The following is a 15,456-nucleotide window of genomic DNA, read 5'->3' as shown; positions in this document are numbered from 1 at the left end:
AGCTCTATGGTGTAGAGTTTTGATGAGGGACTTCTTCTGGGATGGATGGTGGTGGGAGTCAGGTTTTAGGGAGGCATCCGTATGGGTGGCTTTCCTGTAGACATAGTGTCCCATTGAGCTATCAAGTGTCTTTTCGATTAAAACATCCAAGAATGGTAACTTGCCATCCTTTTCCACCTCTAAGGAGAATTTGATGGCTGGGTGTATGGAATTAATGTGGTTGAAGAATTGGTCCAGAGCTGGTAGGCCATGTGGCCAGATGATGAACGTGTCATCTACGTATCTCTTCCACAAGGAAGGGCGTAGGGTGGATGCCTGGATGGCATCTTTCTCAAATTTCTCCATGAAAACATTGGCTACAACTGGAGATAAGGGAGAACCCATTGGGGTACCTCCCATCAACGTGCCACGCTGCATTTAATTCCATACTCTGCCAGGCTGCGGCGTCCGCGTACATGCGCCTCCCCCCATCTCTGTCTCTATCTCTCTGTCTCGCTCTCCCTCTCTGTGTCTCTGTCTCTCTGTCTGCAGCTGGGACTCCAGAAACAACTCGTGGATGGTGCCGGCGCGCCTCGCGCCCCTCGTCGTCAACCTGGACTTCCAGCGCTCGGGAAAGACCGTGTTCCGCTCAACCAACTTCGCCGGATACGTGGGGATGTTGACGGGAATGAGGCCTGTACGTACATCACTCAGGCTGTGTGATACGTGGAGATGTTGACGGGAATGAGGCCTGTACGTACATCACTCAGGCTGTGTGATACGTGGAGATGTTGATGGGAATGAGGCCTGTACGTACATCACTTGAGCTGTGTGATACCTGTGGATGTTTACTGGAATGAGGCCTGTACGTACATCACTCAGGCTGTGTGATACGTGGGGATGTTGACGGGAATGTGGCCTGTACGTACATCACTTAGGCTGTGTGATACCTGGGGATGTTGACTGTAATGAGCCTGTACGTACATCACTTGAGCTGTGTGATACCTGGGGATGTTGACTGTAATGAGCCTGTACGTACATCACTTGAGCTGTGTGATACCTGGGGATGTTGACTAGAATGAGGCCTGTACGTACATCACTTGAGCTGTGTGATACCTGGGGATGTTGACTGGAATGAGCCTGTACGTACATCACTTAGGCTGTGTGATGCCTGGGGATGTTGACTGGAATGAGGCCTGTACGTACATCACTCAGGCTGTGTGATACCTGGGCATGTTGACTGTAATGAGCCTGTACGTACATCACTTAGGCTGTGTGATACCTGAGGATGTTGACTGTAAGGAGCCTGTACGTACATTACTCAGGCTGTGCACACTGTAAATAGGAGAGGCATTTGCTTTAGCTCTGGCACGCTATGCAATGTTTTTGGCCCACCCCATCAGCTCCTAGTTGTATTTTGGGACCGTATTTGTATCATGGGTGCGAGTGAGACTGGGCACCCGTTTGTGTTCGTGTGTCGCTGGGTGCACGTGTGTGGGTGAGTGCGTGTGTGTTCGTGTGTGAGAGCGTGTGCCTGGGTGCGCGTTTGTTCGTGTGTGAGCGTGTATGTTCGTGTGTGACTGGGTGCACGTTTGTTCGTGTGTGAGCGTGTGTAACTGGGTGCGCATGTGTTCATGAGTGCAGGCTGCCTTCACCCTCACAATGAACGAGCGCTTCAACATCGACGGGGGCTACATCGGTCAGTGGCGATGACGCGCTCCCCGCTTTGTGAACGATCTGATAACTCGGTGTCACAGCTCTCACCCCCCGATGTGGCCGTGTCAATCACTCACCACGCTCACTCACCCATCCACTCACTCACCCCATCACTCACCACACTGCACATCACAACAACACACTCACCCATCCACTGACACACACTCACCCCATCACTCACCACACTGCAGGTCACAGCGCTTCTCTTTCTGCTTCTTCCCTTGCATTGTTGCACTTGGTAATTCCCCAGCTCCTATAACGTCAATCAATGCAAGACACAAGTTCACTCTTATTGTTGGACTCTAGATGTTTTGGCTCTTTGGGCGTGCGTTCAGGAACGTGTTTAATATGTATTTTTATTGATAATAGATATAGATGTTTGGGTCAGATGACATGAGTAAAACGGGTTTCATAAAACCCTCCTCCACCTAACAGCCACTTAATAAAGTTCCTCATGTGAACAAATGTATACATTTATGACCGCTTCAGCACCACCGGTGTTGTTGGAGAGCGATCCACGCACAATTCACAATTGGGTGCGGACGTTTCGCTGGTGGTTACAGCCGGCATCATCAGGCGGTTGCCTGAAATGTGACAACGTTATTAATTGGCTGTGTCGGGTGGAGGAGGGTGTTACGTGTTAAATGTATATTTCTATTGGATGCATACATGCAGAGTGGTGGCGTAGCGGTTAGTGCGCTGCGCTACAAACCCGGCGACCCAAGTATGATTCCCGCTCATGACCAACACTAGTGGCAATTATCTCAACTGGTCCTGGGCCTCCCCTAGGTCTACTCAGCTTCAAATGAGTACCTGGTGCGGTGTGTTAACGAAATGAGGGAAAAACAAATGCGGTCGGGCGTGGTGCTGGCCACCCACCCTCGTGTGCCGTGCCGGCCTTCATAGGTGCTCGCTAACAGCACTTGCCCCAAAAGTCTGCTCAGGATATACAGGGGACCTTTGTATGTTCATATATATAGTGATGGGGCGCTTGTTTATTTGTAGTGTATCTGCGAGTAATCGTGTTTGGATGCGTGCGTGCATCGCTCGTGTCGGTCTGGATTGCTACATAGGTACACGCTGGAATGCAGAGGGTTGATGTTCACGCTGACCACGAAGGGCGCTCCCGTGCGGCTATTCACTCGTGTGTGTGTGTGCGTGTGTGCGTGCGCGTATGATGTGTGAGTGTGTGCGTGTGTGCGTGTGCATGTATGTGTGTGTACGTATGTGTGCGCGTGTGTGTGTACGTATGTGTGCTTGTGTGTGTGCCTGCATGTGTGTGCGTGTGTGTGTGCATCTGTGTGGATGTGAGCAGGCATTATTGAGTGGATCCTGGGGCAGAGGGATGGCCATTGGATGAGTTTCCTTACGAGATCAGTTCTGGAAAATGCAACCAGGTGAGGTTCAATTCACATCAGCCGGGATCAATCCACTGCTGGTGTGACGCAAGTTACTCTTCAACATTGCCGGAGAGAGGACGGCATCAAAACTTTAGGCCTCAGCCTGTATATTTGGAGTTTGCTTGTCTCTCTCCCTGTGATCGCGTGGATTTTTCCTCCGGGTCCTTTGGTTTTTCGATCCATATTTAAAATCCACGTTACGTATTTAGAGTATTTGGCTGCTATAAATTTCCACACGATAAGCCACTTTGTTGAACTATAATTTATCAAAGCCAAGTAGCTTTTGAAAAAGAGCTATATGGCTCAGTGGGGCCTTACCTGCGTGATGCTGCTGGTGCATTGGCAATGTCGCACGCAAAGTACAATCATAAAAAAAAAACTCGACACACTCGTCAACAACAATGTGACCATAAAATAAAAGTGTCGGGCAATGACCCTCCTTCAACGGCATACGATAACATCGCAGGCAACGTAGAAACACGTGCCTCAGCGTGCTGCTACGTTGCCATTGTTGAACATCGTCAAAACGGTCCTCAAATTTCAATTTATAGCTTTCGTGACTGCAGCAGGGGCGGAGCCAGGATTTTCAGCCCGGGGTGACATTCAACACATTTTAATTTCAAGAATGATTGAATGAGAAATCGGCTATACCCCACGCCATCGGTTGGCGACACACTCTGACAACGCAGTTGCACGGAGTCTGCCAGACCGAGTGTCGTACACTTATACGCAGAATGTTTAAGATTTTCGATTTTTTATTTTTTTTCGGGGGTGACAATTGTCTACCCTGTCACCCCCCTGGCTCCGCCCCTGGACTGCAGGGATTCATATTCTTGGTTCTTTCGGTAAAGTCACGTAGAAGGCAAATAATAAAATAATAAAAATAAACATAATATAATAAAATTAACTCCTTTTTTGTTTTTCCACATAATACACTAGTTTGATACGCGGTGGTTTGGCTGCTGCAGTTCTTTATTATTAAAATTTCCCTCCCTTTATTACTGCTAATTCTACATAATACACGAGCATAATATGTCTTTGGGACAACCCACCGCCTACACATTCCGCAAGGAGTGACTAACCCCATATCTGCATTTGTGATCAATATGCTAAATTCCTCTGTTAATATGTAAACTCCTTTGTCAAGGCTCTCACCTCCTCCCACCCAACTTAAAATACGCTGCCAAGCTTAGCAGTGTTCATTAAGACGCTGTCTTCCTGACAGCTCTGTTTCTTCACCTGAGGACGGCTGCTTGCGTTGTGGCCGAAACGTCGTGAGAATTTATTATATTATGTTTAATATTTTTTATTTTATTATTTCCCTTCTACGTGGCTTTACCGAAAGAACCAAGGAAACGGTCCTCCTCTGAAATTATTACGCGACCGCGAATTAACAGACTTGAGTGCGCAACGCGGACGAATTGGCTTGATGCAGCGGTTCGTCACGTTCTTCGGTGGCCGCATATAGCTGTTGCGGGCCTCCGCCGAATTTGGTCAGCGGGACAATCGCCGACGATACGCGACGCCGTACGGTGCCAATTGAGTTGTGTGCGGAGGACGCCAGGTGCCTGGGAGCTGGTACGCGAGCTGTGTTGTGTGTGCCGTCTGTTTGTGAGCGAGTTGGTTTTAATTGCTATCGGTGGTCGTGCTCGTGGCCTCCCACGGAGTCGTGATTCCGTCCGACGTGCCCTGGCTTGTCCTTTCCATGGAGAACGTTGCCCTACACAGAGGGTGTCCGGTTTTTGCCCAAGAGAAGGGACTGCTTTTGTTTTTTGGACCATGGCCCACATTGCAGGAGCCTGAAGGGCATCACTGTGTTTTATATAAATACATTTGATTAATTACTATTCTTGAACCCAAAGAACAGGAGTCACAGACGGGTATATATTTCTGCGCATGCACAACGTACTCGCTTCAGCCGCAACCTCTTGAGTAATTCTTCACCCCAAAGGACGACAGATATTTTTTTTTTCCCTACGGTGGTTCAGCATCTTGAGGTGCGGTCCCATTCTGGGTTTGGTAAATCCACAGGGACCAAATCGCCTCGTACAGTCGCTGCTCGCTTAGCGACGGGTGTTTGCGCACCTGGAAGATATGACTTATTTTTTAAGCGAGGCGATGTTAAGCGGAAAGCCTCCTGCAAGAAACGATGTGAATAATGGGGTGGTTATGTCGCTGGGAGATTTCCTATAAAGCTTAAGAACATAGCAGACTTTCTTAACGTGCATATTTAATATAAAAACGAGTAATAACATCACTGATTAACTAGCTGTCAGGAGAGAAAAAGGTTAGGTTAGGTTAACATTCACCAATGATGGTCGTGGAGGTGGAGTGAGGTGTTGGAGCCACAGCGACATGTCCAGTGATGGTTGCACAGCTTTAGTCTTCTTTTTTTCCAGGTCGAGTTGCTCGTAGCATCGCAAAGTATCAGTTGCTTTCCTGCACACTTGAGCACTACGCTCCCCACTTACGTCACCCTCACTAAAAATGCCCACGCCTCGTTGGAGGTTCGGCAGCTCCGGGAGTTGCGGTGACACCCTAACTCAGCACCCTCGGCCTTGAAGTCCACAAACAAATGTCGGTGTCTTTCCCGGATCACCAGTCCACAGAGAGGAATGTGGCGCTGATTTTGATCTTCAATCCACACCAATAACGGGCGACTCCATGTCACACCTGCTGAAAAGCGGCGGAATAATTATAATTTGATTTGCAATGTGATCACCTTCCTACACGTCGTGGCACTTAAAGCAGTATAATTACTTCTCGGGTCATTTAACACTCCTGTTGAAAACAGGGTGGGTGAGCGGTGGCCAGCACCAAAGACAAAGATCCCTGTCTAGCCTTTAGAAGTCTGTTGGGGCAAGTGCTGTTAGTAGCACCTGTGAAGGCCGGCACAGCACACGAGGGGGTGGGTAGCCAGCACCACACACGCTCGGCCGCCTTTGTCTCCCAAGTGGCGACGTTTATTACACACCACGCCAGGTATTCATTTGGGGCTGAGTCGACCTAGGGGAGGTCCATGACCCAGGTTCAGATAATTGCTGTCACTGGTTGTGGCAGAAATGATATAATTCGCTCTGTCGGGTGGTGGAGGGTGTATGGCGCATTTCACTTTATGCTACCTGACCCGCGTAATCCATTCTGAATCGCCAATATTGCCACGCTTTATGTATTCATTTATTCGAGGGCGTGTGAGCCGGATTGATTCCGTGGTCCACAGCCTGTTGTGGGTAACGGGAGGGGGCATGAGCCACGGCTGACTTTCATGGTGACGGAGGTTCCCTCGGGTGGCCGTGGTGCCTTGACTATGCATGCGCTGCACCCTGTTGGAGCTTTGCGGTGACATTGGTGTTGTGCCCGACCCCCGCGCCAAGTCGTCTCAACGGGCCGCTGTGGAATGCACAAATAACTGAAGGTAAAACGCGTCCCCTAGGTTTCCCGAGCAGCGTGTTCATAGCGCCGCCCCACCTCGCTGCCAATAATTCCTCCCAGATAAGAGCTGGGTTCTTGGGTTTTTTGTTCCCTCGTTTAACAGATCGCAGTGAGGTTTTGTATTTTTCATCCCTTATCCACTGCGAGTTTAATCACACGTTAGAAAGCTTCGTTTCGTTGACTTAGCCCTGCTTTTTTGTCCTTTTGCATATCCGCTGCGAGGGGCATCTTCTGTATATTGTGGATGAGAACTCTCGCGGTGGTTTTGTATGTACATTGTTTTTATTACGGTTGAATTCGTGGAACGTGTAATTTAATCGCAGTTGTCTTCGGCCGCTTCCTCGCTTCAATATCATCGAACGACGGCAACAAAGGGGTTCATCGGCTGACAACCAGTGCCCATTCGCCGATTGGCTACCGAAGCTAGATATCGAAATTTTACTTTCCGTGTTCTGTTGTGCGTATCGCCAAGCGGAGGCGAGCGCGCGTGACACGTCACTGCCTTTCCCAGCTACGACGAGGCTCTGAAGATGCTCACGGACACGCCCATGCTGGCACCCGCATACTTCATCCTGGGCGGCGCCGCCTCCGGGGAGGGCTGCGTGATCACGCGCGCCCGCAAGACCACGCTCGACGTGTGGAAGTGCGTACGCGCGCACACACATGCGCACGCATGTACACCGCCACGTCACCCGCACTCAAACACGCAACAAAACCACTCTGTGCCAAAAGTTGTGCTGTGGATTAAGTTGAGATGCAATTTGCATTAGCGTCGCTATATAAAAAACAATTATTATTGTTAAAATTATTATTGTAAAAATTATTATTAACTTGCCTCTGCTCTGGGAATGGGAATCTTTCACCATTGGCTTCGAGCTGGATTGGTGCCTCCCTATTGCTTGTGTCATAACTCTCGGACACTTCCTAAATATGGTCGTGAGATGCCTGCTGACGCGTGTGTACATTAACACTGTACAGGAATCATTCAGTTAAGCCTAAGTTGTTCGGTAAGTTGAGAGTCATTAAAATGTAAGGCCTTTGGACTTGTGTGGGCCCCCGCTGGTAACTCAGGTTAGATTGGGTGTATCTGTGTGGGCGTGTATATGTGTGCATGGGTGTGTGCAACATATGCATTGGAACTATGGTAAATTCTGCACGATGAGCAGCGTGTTTTATGTATTTCACGGTGCAAGGTGGGTATAAAACTAAAGTAAAAACTAAACTATGTTTTATTTTACCAGGTAAGGCCCACTGATCTATATAGCTCTTTTTCAGAAGTGACTTGGGCACAAATTATAGCTCAACGAAATGGCTTATCATGTGGAAATATATAACAGCCAAATACTCTAAATACATAACGTTGATTTTAAATATGGATTGAAAAACCAGAAGACCCGGAGGAAAAATCCACGCGATCACGAGGAGAGAGACAAGCAAACTCCAAATATACAGGCTGAGGCCTAAAGTTTTTATGCCGTCCTCTCTGGCAATGTTGAAGGGTAATTTGCATCACACCAGTAGTGGATTGATCACGGCTGATGTGAATTAAACGCGTGATGTCGATTCTAAATTTGGGGGGACCTGGAGTACCCAGAGAAAAATCCACGCGACCATGGGGAGAATGTGCACACTCCAAATATACAACGGCGTCAGGGTCAGGATGGAACCCACGACCTCCTGTATACCAGGCGAGGTAGGAAACATCGCGCCACCGTGGCGCCCTCAATTATCCAGCTGTGGTGTCTTGACGGCCGTATCGACGCAGCCGGCGGGGACACCACCGTGTCGAGGCTGTTGGTGCACTCGGAGCCTAACGGTGACCGTGGTTGTTGTTGCACCGCATGCGTCTCTGCTGTGCAGGATGGACCCCGCGCATGGCCTGTGGTACGTCTTGGAAACCAACTATGACCACTGGAGGCCTCCGTTCTTTCTGGACGACCGCAGGACGCCCGCCATGCTCTGCATGAACCGGACTACGCAGACCGTACGTAAAATCCCGTGTACACGATGCGCGGCCGAGCCTGCGCTCTGCCACGCGCGTGCGCGTACAGATGCACACCCCCTTTGTGTCGCGCTTCACACACGTACGCGCGTAGCCGACGTGCATACGTAACCGGAGCGAATGTCGTGTGAGTGAAGCACAGTGGGAAGAGATGTTAACACGGATAGGCAGGACGCAGTCAAACGCATTGCTGCCGCTGCACAGGGAAATTGGTTGGCCTGGATGTGTTTAAATCGCTGTCCCACAAGGAGTGGTCGGCTCTAGCGTCAACATGCAGAAGTGTGGCTACTCGGGCAGCCCATCCATTCGCCCACTAACTCTTTCACTCTTTCACTCACCCGTTTTCCCGCTCACCCACCCACCCTTCACTCATTCACTCACCCACTGACTCGCTCACTAATTCAATCACCTGTTTGCTTACTCACCCACCCACTCAGTCAATCACCCACTCGTTAAATCACCCACCCATTCACTCATCCACTCACCCACTCACCCACTCAGTCGCTCACTCATTAACTCACTCACCCGTTCACTTACCCACCCACCCACCCACCATGTGTGTCATGGTTTATCCACCTCTGGCCATATCAACACGAGTCTGATACTGGACAAACGTACAAGACTGTGGAGGCAGCACGCAAGAAGAAGCATAAGAAGAAGACGTAGAACAAGAGATGAATACAATCACGAGGGCTGCTGACGGTTATTAGGAACACATGACAAAGAGTCGGCTACCTCCCAGATCAAAGCAGGAGTCTGACAAAGGGCACATATTCGAGGATGTTTATTCGAAGGCGGGGGCGGGGAGAGGAATGACTTTTGACCTCCCCTGAAAGATGACGTGAATCTCCAGAGGTTTTGTTCGCTTGTTAAATAAACACGTCAAGGGGACTGATGAGAGAGGGGCAGAAATGGCAGTGGTGGTGTTGTGAGAGTTGAAAATAAGCCCCATTATTCGGGTGGGTGGGTTGGTGGGAGACGTGGAATTGCAGTCGTGGCATCTCCAGTGTCTCAATCAGGGCCACCCCGTTGTGTTATACGCGTCGAGCCGTCCAGTAGCTTCAGAGGCAGAACCACTACTCAAAAGCCTCCCCACACGAGTGTGAGGCCACGAGTGCTCCACCGAGGCCACCCTGCCACCCGCCAGCTGTTTATTGGCAAGGGCCCCCTCCGTTAGGCACGGGTTCCAGACTGATGCAAACTCATGCCGAGGTCACTCCTGCCCATGAGATTACTATAGTAGTAATACCTTAATATACACAAAGTGTATGCGTTCGTGGAGCTTCGACGCATTGCCCTTGAATTATTACGGTTGCTCGTGTTCACCAAGGTCGGCCCGACTGAGTCTCAAGACTCCATTTCAGGAGGTAATTCCTGAGCCATAATTTCACAGTAAGGGGGGTGATGTTGTTGCTCTGTGTGTAATACCAACTGAGTAATTTTCAGGTCAAATTTTCAGCATTGGGGATGTGGTCTGGCCAATACCGGTCACATTTTTGAGTGTGTAGGATTAGCTGGGGAGTGGTAGTGTAACGGTTAGCGCTATGCTGCACTATGAACCTGGCATCCCGAGTTCAATTCCCGCTCACGGTCAACACCAGTGACGATTATCTGACCTGGTCCTGGGCCTTTCCTTGTCGACTCAACCTCATACGATTACTTGATGCGGTGTTTAAACATTGCCACTTGGGAGACAAAGGCAGCCGGGCGTGCAGTTGGCCACCCACCCCCTCGTGTGCCATACCGACCTTCACAGCTGCTCGCTAACAGCACTTGCCGCAATAGTCTGTTAAAGGCTACAGGGGGATCTTTGTCTTTTGGGTTTAGCTATGGGAGAAAAGTGGAGAGACTTAAAGGCCACTGAGTGAAACTCAAATCGGACTAAACAAAATATTTGCTGGGTTTTGGCAGCGTCTTTAACTGTCATTGGATTGGCACCCCGACTAGTAATTGGGACGGCTTGGTGTTGTATAATTTTGTTCTGACCCTGTGCCCTCTTACTGGACATCTGTGAAGAAAAGAGCTTGATAGCTCATCGGATTCCTGCTCCTGCAGTGTAAATAAAGATTCTGAATTAACTGTTTTTTTCTGCCCCGGGTAAAGCAAGTAGTAGAAACCGATTGGTTTCCACTTACGGACAATCAATCAGAACAATCAGAACCATTCCTCTCTGACAGAGATTGCGCTGCGGTCCTGAATGCTGCCCCTTGTAAGACCTCGTCTCGACTATGGCAATGGTCGTGTACCTGAGTCTTCCATTCAGAAAGAAACTAAAAACCCTTCTTGTTTCCTGTGATTTGTTACATAAACTAGAGATGTTTGTCTTTAAAATGAAATACATTTTACTGGGCGAAGACCCCGGGGCCGGTTCGGGACCCGCTGGCGGGACTACGTCGCTTGGCTGGCCTGGGAAGGCCTCGGAATTCCCCCAGGAAGAGCTAGAGTCTGTGTATAGTAGTGTCGTGTATAGTGTAGTGTGTAGTGTATAGTGGAGTAGTGTATAGTGTTAATAGTGTATAGCGTAGTAGTGTATAGTCGTGTGTAGTAGTGTGTAGTATTGTGTAGTATGTATAGTGTATAATAGTGTATAGTGGTGTCTAGTGTAGTCATGTATAGTGCATAGTATTGTATAGTGGTGTAGTGTATTGCGTAGTAGTATATAGCGTAGTAGTGTATAGTAGTGTAGAGCGTAGTAGTGTATGGCGTAGTAGTGTATAGTGTAGTAGTGCTAGAGTCTGTCGCCAGGGAAAGGGAGGTGTGGACCGCCACTACTCAATACGCTGCCGCCACCATGACCCTCGCCAGGACAAGCGGATTGAGAAAAGAACGAACATTTTACTCTACGGCACTCTGAGGCCGTTTGTTGGAACTGCTGCGCCTTCTCAAAACTTAATTAATAAAAAATATACATTTCCCTTGAAGGGGTGTCAATGTATTTCCGAAGAAAGTGGAACGCGATAAATCCCAAGAGTGATGTTCACCTTTGGAGAAAACGTTTATTGGTCTCAACCGCTCCTGACTGCAATAAAACACAACAGGCCAGGATCACTTTGTAGCTCAGCACGAACGAATGCAATACTCTTCAAACAAATCAAGAGGAAAACAAAATGTTCATAATTCTACTTTTACTGGATTATAATGGATTGCCTCCACGGGGCAGTGCCGTAGAGGTAGCTGTAGAGAGAGCGTGTCTCTGTGGAGAGAGCGTGTCTCTGTGGAGAGAGCTTGTCTCTGTAGGGGGAGAGCGTGTCTCTGGGGAGAGAGCGTGTCTCTGTGGGGAGAGAGCGTGTCTCTGGGGAGAAAGCGTGTCTCCGTGGGGAGAGAGCGTGTCTCCGTGGGGAGAGAGCGTGTCTCCGTGGGGAGAGAGCGTGTCTCTGTGGGGAGAGAGCGTGTCTCTGTGGGAAGAGAGTGTTCTCTCCCCATAGAGAGAGCTTGTCTTTGTAGGGGGAGAGCGTGTCTCTGGGGGGAGAGAGCGTGTCTCTGTGGGGAGAGAGCGTGTCTCTGTGGGGAGAGAGCGTGTCTCTTTAGGGAGAGAGCGTGTTTCTGTGGGGAGAGAGCGTGTCTCTGTGGGGAGAGAGCGTGTCTCTGTAGGGGGAGAGCGTGTCTCTGGGGAGAGAGCGTGTCTCTTTTAGGGAGAGAGCGTGTCTCTGTGGGGAGAGAGCGTGTCTCTGTAGGGGGAGAGCGTGTCTCTGGAGAGAGAGTGTGTCTCTGTAGAGAGAGAGCGTGTCTCTGTGGGGAGAGAGCGTGTCTCTGTGGAGAGAGAGCGTGTCTCTCAGCTCTCAGGAGAGAGCATGTCTCTGTGGGGAGAGAGCGTGTCTCTGTGGAGAGAGCGTGTCTTTGTGGAGAGAGCGTGTCTCTGTGGAGAGAGCGTGTCTCTGTGGGGAGAGAGCTTGTCTCTGTAGGGGGAGAGCGTGTCTCTTTAGGGAGAGAGCGTGTCTCTGTGGGGAGAGAGTGTGTCTCTGTGGGGAGAGAGCGTGTCTCTGTAGGGGGAGAGCGTGTCTCTGGGGAGAGAGCGTGTCTCTTTTAGAGAGAGAGCGTGTCTCTGTGGGGAGAGAGCGTGTCTCTGTAGGGGGAGAGCGTGTCTCTGGAGAGAGAGAGTGTGTCTCTGTAGAGAGAGAGCGTGTCTCTGTGGGTAGAGAGCGTGTCTCTGTGGAGAGAGAGCGTGTCTCTCAGCTCTCAGGAGAGAGCATGTCTCTGTGGGGAGAGAGCGTGTCTCTGTGGGGAGAGCGTGTCTTTGTGGAGAGAGCGTGTCTCTGTGGGGAGAGAGCTTGTCTCTGTAGGGGGAGAGCGTGTCTCTGGGGCGAGAGCGTGTCTCTGTGGGGAGGGAGCGTGTCTCTGTGAGGAGAGTGTGTCTCTGTCTCCATGGTGATAATGTGTATCTCTTATTTTTATTCAACAGAATGTCACGCTGGAAACCATCTACGATGTCCTTTCAACCAAGCCTGTCCTTAACAAGGTGTGTGTTTCTTTGCTCGTGCATTCGCTGCAGTTCAGCCAGCACCTCTCGAATTGGCAGTTGCTTCTTCGCCCGCAGTTACATTGCAGTGGTGCAGCAAGAGCCAAGTCATGAGTGGTTATAAGAACAGGTTTTACCATTTATGGCAATAAAACAGGTGTTAAAAGTTAAAACACCAAACGGAAACCTTTTGCAAGGAATCCTGTTTGCATTAACCACACGTACTTGTGGTGAACATGCAAACAAAAACATCTGATTCTATATGCATTGTTTTTGAAACAGAGACAGCTTTCTTTAGAGCTTAGTCTCAACGTGTTGTACGCCAAAAGGCGTACAACACAAATACAATGCACTATCATGGCATATAAAGCCCTGGGTGAGCAAAAGGTTTCTTACTCTTTGGTTTTATTCGGTAAAGTCACGTAGGTAAAGCGAATTAAAATAAAATAAACAATTAAAACACGACCTTTTGGAGGCAACGCAAGCTTCCGTCTTCAGGTGGGACCAGTCACAGCCAAAATCGCTGCACCAAGTGGCGAGGCTCTGGGAACCTAGCGCTTAAATACAGGTTAAGGTATGGGGGGGTGTGGGAGGGGCCATGTAGGGGGACTTTAGTGGGGTGCGGAGCTGAGTTAATCCGTCTTTTGTTGTGTAGAGGGTGCGGGGGATGGGTCACTGTGTGTGTGTGCAATATAAACGGAAAGAGGCACTGCCAGGCTGTGCAGTAAGGGGAGGCAGTAGAAAAAAGGAAAATCGAAAAGTTCGGAAATAATGTTTGGTATACCACTGCACACACACAGTCACCCATCCCCCGCACCCTCTACACAACAAATACAAACACAGGAATTACTTCAACCAAGAGGATGGTTTCAAATTAAGCAACCACTGAAGAGACGTTTTAAATCATACCAAACACTAACTAATTTCTAACAGCAATTTCAAGCAGTGGTATACCAAACATTATTTCCGAACTTTTCGATTTTCCTTTTTTCTACTGCCTCCCCTTACAGCACAGCCTGGCAGAGCCTTTTTCCGCTTATATTGCACACACACAGTGACCCATCCCCCGCACCCTCTACACAACAAAAGACGGATTAACTCAGCTCCGCACCCCACTAAAGTCCCCCCACATGGCCCCTCCCACACCCCCCCTACCTTAACCTGTATTTAAGCGCTAGGTTCCCAAAGCCTCGCCACTTGGTGCAGCGATTTTGGCTGTGACTGGTCCCACCTGAAGACGGAAGCTTGCGTTGCCTCCGAAACGTCGTGTTTTAATTGTTTCTTTTATTTTATTTTAATTTTTTTACCTACATGACTTTACCAAATAAAACCAAAGAGTATGAATCCTTGCAGTCACGAAAGCTTCAAATCTACAAAAGGTTTCTGTTTGGTGTTTTAAAATCTTGTCACCTGTTTTATTGCCATAAAGGGTAAAACCTATTCTTATATTTTGATACTGGCAAGAAAGGTCCCATATCACGAGTGATTATTGAGGCATTGATGCTCATCTTATGTTCACAACCATACAGAGCCAATGCGGGAAATTCGACATTCCTGCTCATTTTAACACGTAGGCTTTCGCGACCAATATTATTCATAATAAAGGTTTTTGGGTTAGATCGTGTTATTTATAAATATGTCGTAACCCTCCACCACCCGACACGGCCAATCAGCAAAAAAGTGCCACATTGACAAAAGACAAATAGTTCACTACTTTAGCCCACCGGTATGTTGAAGAGTGAATCCACAACATTTACAGTTTGAGTACGACGTTTCGCTTTTAATTACATCCAGCATCATCGGGCAATTCGCCAGATTGGTAAAGCCCTCGCTTGCTCCCGGTCTTAAATAGAGCAGCAGGGTGACATCATTTAACTCATTTCAGGTGCAGTGATTTGAGGCGGAGGAGGGGGGTATTGTAATTATATAATCGATTGGTAATCAGTCAATGGTTATGATTAGTAAATAGTTGTAGATTAGTAATTAGTTGTAATGTGTGTTATTGTGATTATATGCTATGTTAGTAATCCGTTAATTAGTATGTTTCCCCTATAAGGAATTGTAATATGTATTATTTAATAATACGCTTCCAAGCCGCACTAAGCCTGTAGCTGTCAGAGCGATTAAAGTTATTTCTATTCCTCTCAATTTCAATGGATTCTCTAATTAGTCTTTGCCAGTAATAATTAGTTTTACACAACACTTCAACGTTATTAAAATCAATTGAGTGTCCTTGTTGACAAGCATGTTCTGCCACTGCCGACAGTTGTGTTTGAGATAATTTAATATTTCTTTGATGTTCTTTTAGTCTTATGCTGATGTTATGTCCCGTCTGTCCAATATAGCATCTGCCACATAAACAATTAATCCGATATACACCTTCTGTTGATAATTTAGGTAATGCGTCTTTAGTGCAAGATACTAGTTTTTGAATTTTGTGTACTGTACCAAATCTTACTGTAATGTTTTGC

General features: G+C 48.4%; 1 protein-coding gene across 1 annotated transcript in view; it reads left to right on the top strand.

Annotated features, from left to right (window-relative positions):
- The window catches only part of ASAH1 (N-acylsphingosine amidohydrolase 1), a 42,599-nt gene that overhangs the window by 21,869 nt on the left and 5,274 nt on the right, over positions 1–15,456 (top strand). The window contains exons 8-13 of the mRNA XM_076070582.1: positions 532–676; positions 1,624–1,678; positions 3,011–3,092; positions 7,039–7,170; positions 8,388–8,511; positions 12,929–12,985. Coding sequence (XP_075926697.1) covers positions 532–676; positions 1,624–1,678; positions 3,011–3,092; positions 7,039–7,170; positions 8,388–8,511; positions 12,929–12,985 — 595 coding nt within the window. The remainder of the gene's footprint in view (positions 1–531; positions 677–1,623; positions 1,679–3,010; positions 3,093–7,038; positions 7,171–8,387; positions 8,512–12,928; positions 12,986–15,456) is intronic.

The sequence above is a fragment of the Petromyzon marinus genome, chromosome 29 (genome assembly GCF_048934315.1).
Source record: "Petromyzon marinus isolate PM22_M1 ecotype Great Lakes invasive population chromosome 29, UKy_Petmar_22M1.pri1.0, whole genome shotgun sequence".
In the NCBI taxonomy this organism is placed as follows: domain Eukaryota; kingdom Metazoa; phylum Chordata; class Hyperoartia; order Petromyzontiformes; family Petromyzontidae; genus Petromyzon; species Petromyzon marinus.
This window is presented reverse-complemented; position numbering and strand designations above follow the sequence as displayed.